Source organism: Palaemon carinicauda, chromosome 28 (genome assembly GCF_036898095.1).
Source record: "Palaemon carinicauda isolate YSFRI2023 chromosome 28, ASM3689809v2, whole genome shotgun sequence".
NCBI lineage: Eukaryota > Metazoa > Arthropoda > Malacostraca > Decapoda > Palaemonidae > Palaemon > Palaemon carinicauda.
Window position 1 is genome coordinate 49,252,187 of NC_090752.1, and position 10,000 is coordinate 49,262,186.

The following is a 10,000-nucleotide window of genomic DNA, read 5'->3' on the forward strand; positions in this document are numbered from 1 at the left end:
TGTGTGTGTGTGTTACCTAATAGTCATGCTAATTTCAATGTATATTTTTTCTTTTCAGCCTCGATACTTGCTAACCTCGATGGCCTTAGCAGATCTAATGAAAGGCCTGCTGGCTGTCCCCCTCAGCGTGTACCCAGCCCTTTACCACTGCTGGCCGTACCCAGCGATCTTGTGTGGCATCCAGGCACTACTGATGCCTCTCCTACACCATCAGGTGGCTGTGGCCCTTTCCCTGCTTGCCTTGGATCGCTACTACTGCTTGCTTCACCCCGGGTCTTATCGCTACAGAGCGTCTAGATTTGTAAGTTGAAATATTTCAAGTGCATGTTGGTTCATTGTGGAAAAAATAGATCGGGTTAAAGCAGATGTTATGGACTGTTTAAGTATTTATAAGAGGAATTGATATAATTTGAATGGGTCAAAGAATGCAATACTGTTTTGATATGTGTTTCTGGAGCATTTCCGTTTGCTGTTTTAAACAGATGATTACTATTAAAAGGAGTTGATTTACCAGCCCAATTAGTCTAGTTAGACTTTACAGAGCTGGCCCTATGAAATTCCGGAAGAAAAAACATCTATATTAATAATCAAATACAACAATGTAAATATAAAGGAAAAAAAAATAAATTACGAGGTAAAAATCTACGATAAATATAAATGAAACCTTTTCTATAAAACTAATGTTTCTCAAAATATTCAAAATCTTGAAAATTTAAATTGTCTCACCAAAACATAAGTCTCTTTCTCTTTTAAAAACTTTACAATTGCTAAAATTATATTTTATGGTTAAAATAGACACAATCGCACATACTGTAGATGCAAAAGAAGAAGAAGAAGAAGAAGACGACGACTTTGAAATTATCACAACTAAATAGAAATAGATGAAAATTAATGTTTGCAATTCCTTCATCCCTTGACTAACACCTGAAACCTATAAAGAAAAACAACGCTTAATACTATTAAGCTAAAGGGAATCCAGTTTGAATATCTGCGAGACTTTGCTACTCAAACCGGAATGCATGAATAACACTCACTGGCTTATCACTCCTCGTTCTCCAGTGCACACGGCTTTGACTGAAGCCCTAGAGAGAGAGAGAGAGAGAGAGAGAGAGAGAGAGAGAGAGAGAGAGCACTAGCAATTTATATAGACTACTACGTTATGAAACATTAATTATATCATGTAAAGCTTCTCATTAGAAATGAAACTTCGAATTAATTAAAAATTCGAAAATATACAGTAACTAGTCAAACTGGATATTATATATATATATATATATATATATATATGTATATATAAATATACATATGCATCTATATAAATATATATATATACATATATACTGTATATATATATATATATATATATATATATATATATATATGTATATATATATATATCTATATATATATATATATATATTATGTATGTTCATGTATGTAGGTACACAAACACACACACACACACACACACACACACACACACACACACACACATATATATATATATATATATACACACAGATACCTGTGATTTTTACGAATATATATATATATATATATATATATATATATATATATATGTGTGTGTGTGTGTGTGTGTGTGTGTGTGTATGTATGTATATATAATACACATACTGTACGTATGTATATGTAAAATGTATGTATAGAGAGAGAGAGAGAGAGAGAGAGAGAGAGAGAGAGAGAGAGAGAGAGAGAGAGAGAGAGAGAGAGAGAGAGAGACCCTCTCTAATAGGAGAATTATTCACATAGGTCTCCAATGCAAATGAGGCCAAGGCTTGAGGTTTCTGCGCCAGTGAAGCAAAGATTTGGCGAGCAATGCAAGAGAGGAAAGTCATTTAGGAAGAAAGACCTTTTGTCGACACAGGAAGAAGAAAGTCCGGTCATGTAGAAACAGACTATTATTATTATTATTATTATTATTATTATTATTATTATTATTATTATTATTATTATTATTATTATTATTATTAATATTGTTATTGTTGTTGTTGTTTTTGTTATTGTTGCTGTTGTTGTTACTAGCCAAGCTACAACCCTAGTTGGAAAAGCAAGATGCTATGAGCCCAAGGGCTCCAACAGGGAAAAATAGCCCAGTGAGGAAAGGAAATAAGGAAATAAATAAATGATGAGACCAAATTAACAATAAATCATTCTAAAAACAGTAAAAACCTCAAAACAGATAGGTGATATATAAACTATAAAAAGACTTGGGAACTAAGGAATTGAAGAATCGAAGGTGATATTTTCATACCGTTGAAAAAGAAACGGTAAAAATATACTGTTCCTAGACGTATTTCAGTAAAATGTAGGCGACCGTAATTTTTACCCTACTTTGTTATTATCTTTTACGGGTTGGTAACCGTAATATCACCCTTTAACGTCAATATATCCGTTTTTAAAACTGTAAATGCCTGGCAACATTTATTCCAGTATTTTTAGCGTATATTTTACGGCAAATTTTTAACAGTGCAGTAGATTGCACTGTAATATGAATTTGGGCCTCATGATCCAAAGGTTTTGTAATGTTACGGTTATCACCTCCACTAAGGCGGTTATGTTTTCGAGTCGGTGCATTTCTTCATTTATTTATCTATGTGTCTGTAAACAGGATTATTTTATTAATTTTTACTAGCTAAAATACCACCCTATTTGGATAAAAAGATGCTGTAAGCCCAAGGGCTCCGACAAGGAAAATAGTCCAGTGAGGAGAGGATATAAGGAAACATAAAATGGTGAGTCCGAGTGCCCTCAAGCTAGAGAACTGTAGCCCAAGACAGAGGCTATGGCATTTTACAAAACTAGAGAACAATGGTTTGATTTTGGTGGCTCCTTCTACCAGAACAGCTGCTTACCATTGCTAAAGAGACTGAAAAATTACAAAGAAATAATTAACTCCTTGGATGAAGAAGATTTTTTTCGGTTAGCTTAGTGCTGTCAGGTGTATGAGGAATAAGGAGACTATGTAAAGGATAGGCCAGGCTACTTGGTGCATGCGTAGGCAAAGGACAAGTGAGCCGTAACCAGAGAAATATCCAATGTAATATTATCTGGCTAGTCAAACGACCAAGTATCTCTATAGCAGTAATATGAAAACGCCCTAATGTGTAATATCGGGTCAACCCAGGGTTGCAATATGAAGTCAAATTTAAAAGATGTTGAACGGTATGATTGAAGAAAAGTATTGGGATGGAGGCGTAGTCAAAGGATAAAACACGGGGGGGGGGGGGGTGTTGCTAGGGGCTGAATTGATGCTGCAAAGAGCTTTATGTAATACCTACAGTGTACTGACAGCATTATTACCCTGGTGTGATTTTACTACAATGCACATAAATAGTACACTGAAGCTACATGCTTATAGCATCCTGCTTTTCCAACTAGTTTTGTAACTTAGCAAGTAATAATAATAATAAGAATAATAATGATAATAAGAATAAGAATAATAATAATAATAATAATAATAATAATAATAATAAAGATATTGTTTTTCCCTTATATTGTGGTGTAAAAAAAGTGCTAATCTTAATAATGTGATAAAATGCTAACGAGCTATTAAATTGGCTAAAGGTAAAACCATTAAAATGCCAAAATTATATAATGAAGAAAAGAAAATCAAATATAACCTTAAAAGATATAACGAACGAGAAACTGCTGTTTTTCAGGAAGGCAAATTTATTAGTGAAACCTAAAAATAAGTCAAATTATCATCCTCCTCTTTATCATGGCTAATTACCTAATTAAACTGAAATAGTGTGCATCAACTTATGAAAATAGAATACTTAAAGGATATTGAATTTAAATTGCAGAAAATATATTCCAAGAGAAATGTTATCGACTATCATAACAGTTTTATCTTTCATAGCCACCTCAGAGTTTTATCTTTCACAGCCACCTCAGAATTTTATCTTTCAACGCCACCTCAACATTTTATCTTTCAAAGAAATCTCAACATTTTATCTTTCACAGCCACCTCAACATTTCATCTTTCACAGCCACCTCAGAATTTTATCTTTCACAGCCACCTCAGAGTTTTATCTTTCACAGCCACCTCAACATTTTATCTTTCACAGCCACCTCAGAATTTTATCTTTCACAGCCACCTCAAAATTTTATCTTTCACAGCCACCTCAGAGTTTTATCTTTCACAGCCACCTCAAAATTTTATCTTTCACAGCCACCTCAGAATTTTATCTTTCACAGCCACCTCAGAATTTTATCTTTCACAGCCACCTCGACATTTTATCTTTCACAGCCACCTCAGAGTTTTATCTTTCACAGCCACCTCAGAGTTTTATCTTTCACAGCCACCTCAGAGTTTTATCTTTCACAGCCACCTCAGAATTTTATCTTTCACAGCCACCTCAAAATTTTATCTTTCACAGCCACCTCAGAGTTTTATCTTTCACAGCCACCCCAAAATTTGATCTTTCACAGCCACCTCAGAGTTTTATCTTTCACAGCCAACTCAGAGTTTTATCTTTCACAGTCAACTCAGAATTTTATCTTTCATAGCCACCTCAGAGTTTTATCTTTCATAGCCAACTCAGAACCTTATCTTTCATAGCCACCTCAGAGTTTTATCTTTCACAGCCACCTCAGAATTTTATCTTTCACAGCCACCTCAGAGTTTTATCTTTCACAGCCAACTCAGAGTTTTATCTTTCATAGCCACCTCAGAATTTTATCTTTCACAGCCACCTCAGAATTTTATCTTTCACAGCCACCTCAGAGTTTTATCTTTCACAGCCAACTCAGAGTTTTATCTTTCATAGCCACCTCAGAGTTTTATCTTTCACAGCCACCTCAGAATTTTATCTTTCACAGCCACCTCAGAATTTTATCTTTCACAGCCAACTCAGAGTTTTATCTTTCACAGTCAACTCAGAATTTTATCTTTCACAGCCACCTCAGAGTTTTATCTTTCATAGCCAACTCAGAACCTTATCTTTCATAGCCACCTCAGAGTTTTATCTTTCACAGCCACCTCAGAATTTTATCTTTCACAGCCACCACAGAATTTTATCTTTCATAGCCACCAGAGAATTTTATCTTTCATAGCCAACTCAGAGTTTTATCTTTCATAGCCACCTCAGAGTTTTATCTTTCACAGCCACCTCAGAATTTTATCTTTCACAGCCACCTCAGAATTTTATCTTTCACAGCCACCACAGAATTTTATCCTTCATAACCACCACAGAATTTTATCTTTCACAGCCAACTCAGAGTTTTATCTTTCACAGTCAACTCAGAATTTTATCTTTCATAGCTACCTCAGATTTTATCTTTCACAGCCAACTCAGAATTTTATCTTTCACAGCACCTCAGATTTTATCTTTCATAGCCAACTCAGAATTTTATCTTTCACAGCCAACTCAGAGTTTTATCTTTCACAGTCAACTCAGAATTTTATCTTTCATAGCCACCTCAGAGTTTTATCTTTCACAGCCACCACAGAATTTTATCTTTCACAGCCACCACAGAATTTTATCTTTCACAGCCACCACAGAATTTTATCTTTCATAGCCACCACAGAATTTTATCTTTCACAGCCACCACAAAATTTTATCTTTCATAGCCACCACAGAATTTTATCTTTCACAGCCACCTCAGATTTTATCTTTCATAGCCACCACAGAAATTTATCTTTCACAGCCACCACAGAATTTTATCTTTCACAGTCACCACAGAATTTCATCTTTCATAGCCACCACAGAATTTTATCTTTCATAGCCACCACAGAGTTTTATCTTCCACACCCACCTCAGAGTTTTATCTTTCACAGCCAACTCAGAGTTTTATCTTTCATAGCCACCTCACAGTTTTATTTTTCACAGCCACCACAGAATTTTATCTTTCACAGCCACCTCAGAGTTTTATCTTTCATAGCCACCTCAGAATTTTATCTTTCACAGCCACCACAGAATTTTATCTTTCATAGCCACCACAGAATTTTATCTTTCATAGCCACCTCAGATTTTATCTTTCATAGCCACCACAGAATTTTATCTTTCACAGCCACCACAGAATTTTATCTTTCATAGCCACCTCAGATTTTATCTTTCATAGCCACCACAGAATTTTATCTTTCATAGCCACCACAGAATTTTATCTTTCACAGCCACCACAGAATTTTATCTTTTATAGCCACCACAGAATTTTATCTTTCATAGCCACCACAGAATTTTATCTTTCATAGCCACCTCAGATTTTATCTTTCATAGCCACTACAGAATTTTATCTTTCATAGCCACCACAGAATTTTATCTTTCACAGCCACCACAGAATTTTATCTTTCACAGCCACCACAGAATTTTATCTTTCATAGCCACCACAGAATTTTATCTTTCACAGCCACCTCAGAATTTTATTTTTCACAGCCACCACAGAATTTTATCTTTCATAGCCACCACAGAATTTTATCTTTCACAGCCACCACAGAATTTTATCTTTCATAGCCACCACAGAATTTTATCTTTCACAGCCACCACAGAATTTTATCTTTCACAGCCACCCCAGAATTTTATCTTTCATAGCCACCACATAATTTTATTTTTCACAGCCACCACAAAATTTTATCTTTCACAGCCACCACAGAATTTTATCTTTCACAGCCACCTCAGATTTTATCTTTCATAGCCACCACAGAATTTTATCTTTCACGGCCACCACAGAATTTTATCTTTCATAGCCACCACATAATTTTATTTTTCACAGCCACCACAAAATTTTATCTTTCACAGCCACCACAGAATTTTATCTTTCACAGCCACCTCAGATTTTATCTTTCATAGCCACCACAGAATTCTATCTTTCACGGCCACCACAGAATTTTATCTTTCATAGCCACCACAGAATTTTATCTTTCACAGCCACCACAGAATTTTATCTTCCACAGCACCTCAGATTTTATCTTTCATAGCCACCACAGAATTTTATCTTTCACAGCCACCCCAGAATTTTATCTTTCATAGCCACCACATAATTTTATTTTTCACAGCCACCACAAAATTTTATCTTTCACAGCCACCACAGAATTTTATCTTTCACAGCCACCTCAGATTTTATCTTTCATAGCCACCACAGAATTCTATCTTTCACGGCCACCACAGAATTTTATCTTTCATAGCCACCACAGAATTTTATCTTTCACAGCCACCACAGAATTTTATCTTCCACAGCACCTCAGATTTTATCTTTCATAGCCACCACAGAATTTTATCTTTCACAGCCACCACAGAATTTTATCCTTCATAGCCACCACAGAATTTTATCTTTCACAGCCACCACAGAATTTTATCTTTCATAGCCACCAGAGAATTTTATCTTTCACAGCCACCACAGAATTTTATCTTTTATAGCCACCACAGAATTTTATCTTTCATAGCCACCTCAGATTTTATCTTTCATAGCCACTACAGAATTTTATCTTTCATAGCCACCACAGAATTTTATCTTTCACAGCCACCACAGAATTTTATCTTTCACAGCCACCACAGAATTTTATCTTTCATAGCCACCACAGAATTTTATCTTTCACAGCCACCTCAGAATTTTATTTTTCACAGCCACCACAGAATTTTATCTTTCATAGCCACCACAGAATTTTATCTTTCATAGCCACCACAGAATTTTATCTTTCATAGCCACCACAGAATTTTATCTTTCACAGCCACCACAGAATTTTATCTTTCACAGCCACCCCAGAATTTTATCTTTCATAGCCACCACATAATTTTATTTTTCACAGCCACCACAAAATTTTATCTTTCACAGCCACCACAGAATTTTATCTTTCACAGCCACCTCAGATTTTATCTTTCATAGCCACCACAGAATTTTATCTTTCATAGCCACCACATAATTTTATTTTTCACAGCCACCACAAAATTTTATCTTTCACAGCCACCTCAGATTTTATCTTTCATAGCCACCACAAAATTCTATCTTTCACGGCCACCACAGAATTTTATCTTTCATAGCCACCACAGAATTTTATCTTTCAGAGCCACCACAGAATTTTATCTTTCACAGCCACCACAGAATTTTATCTTTCACAGCCACCACAGAATTTTATCTTTCACAGCCACCACAGAATTTTATCTTTCATAGCCACCACAGAATTTTATCTTTCACAGCCACCTCAGAATTTTATTTTTCACAGCCACCACAGAATTTTATCTTTCATAGCCACCACAGAATTTTATCTTTCACAGCCACCACAGAATTTTATCTTTCATAGCCACCACAGAATTTTATCTTTCACAGCCACCAGAGAATTTTATCTTTCACAGCAACCCCAGAATTTTATCTTTCATAGCCACCACATAATTTTATTTTTCACAGCCACCACAAAATTTTATCTTTCACAGCCACCACAGAATTTTATCTTTCACAGCCACCTCAGATTTTATCTTTCATAGCCACCACAGAATTTTATCTTTCACGGCCACCACAGAATTTTATCTTTCATAGCCACCACATAATTTTATTTTTCACAGCCACCACAGAATTTTATCTTTCACAGCCACCTCAGATTTTATCTTTCATAGCCACCACAGAATTCTATCTTTCACGGCCACCACAGAATTTTATCTTTCATAGCCACCACAGAATTTTATCTTTCACAGCCACCACAGAATTTTATCTTCCACAGAACCTCAGATTTTATCTTTCATAGCCACCACAGAATTTTATCTTTCACAGCCACCCCAGAATTTTATCTTTCATAGCCACCACATAATTTTATTTTTCACAGCCACCACAAAATTTTATCTTTCACAGCCACCACAGAATTTTATCTTTCACAGCCACCTCAGATTTTATCTTTCATAGCCACCACAGAATTCTATCTTTCACGGCCACCACAGAATTTTATCTTTCATAGCCACCACAGAATTTTATCTTTCACAGCCACCACAGAATTTTATCTTCCACAGCACCTCAGATTTTATCTTTCATAGCCACCACAGAATTTTATCTTTCATAGCCACCACAGAATTTTATCCTTCATAGCCACCACAGAATTTTATCTTTCACAGCCACCACAGAATTTTATCTTTCATAGCCACCACAGAATTTTATCTTTCACTGCCACCACAGAATTTTATCGTTCATAGCCACCTCGGATTTTATCTTTCACAGCCACCTCAGAATTTTATCTTTCACAGCCACCTCAGAATTTTATCTTTCATAGCCACTACAGAATTTTATCTTTCATAGCCACCTCAGATTTTATCTTTCACAGCCACCACAGAATTTTATCTTTCATAACCACCTCAGATTTTATCTTTCACAGCCACCACAGAATTTTATCTTTCATAGCCACCTCGGATTTTATCTTTCATAGCCACCACAGAATTTTATCTTTCATAGCCACCTCGGATTTATTCTTTCATAGCCACCTCAGATTTCATCTTTCACAGCCACCACAGAATTTTATCTTTCATAGCCACCTCAGATTTTATCTTTCACAGCCACCACAGAATTTTATCTTTCATAGCCACCACAGAATTTTATCTTTCATAGCCACCACAGAATTTTATCTTTCACAGCCACCACCGAATTTTATCTTTCATAGCCACCACAGAATTTTTATCTTTCATAGCCACCTCAGATTTTATCTTTAACAGCCACCTCAGAGTTTTATCTTTCACAGCCAACTCAGAATTTTATCTTTCATAGCCACCTCAGAATTTTATCTTTCACAACCACCTCAGAATTTTATCTTTCATAGCCACCTCAGAGTTTTATCTTTCACAGCCACCTCAGAATTTTATCTTTCACAGCCACCACAGAATTTTATCTTCCCTAGCCACCTCGGAGTTTTATCTTTCACAGCCACCTCAGAACTTTATCTTTCACAGCCACCTCAGAATTTTATCTTTCACAGCAGCCTCAGAATTTTATATTTCACAGCCACCTCAGAATTTTATCTTTCACAGCAACCTCAGAATTTTATCTTTCACATCCACCTCAGAATTTT

The 10,000-nt window shown here is 35.6% G+C and overlaps 1 protein-coding gene across 1 annotated transcript in view; it reads left to right on the forward strand.

The window, feature by feature from the left end:
• Positions 1-10,000, forward strand: part of LOC137622022 (trace amine-associated receptor 1) — a 386,751-nt gene that overhangs the window by 338,508 nt on the left and 38,243 nt on the right. The window contains 1 exon segment of the mRNA XM_068352506.1: positions 59-301. Coding sequence (XP_068208607.1) covers positions 59-301 — 243 coding nt within the window.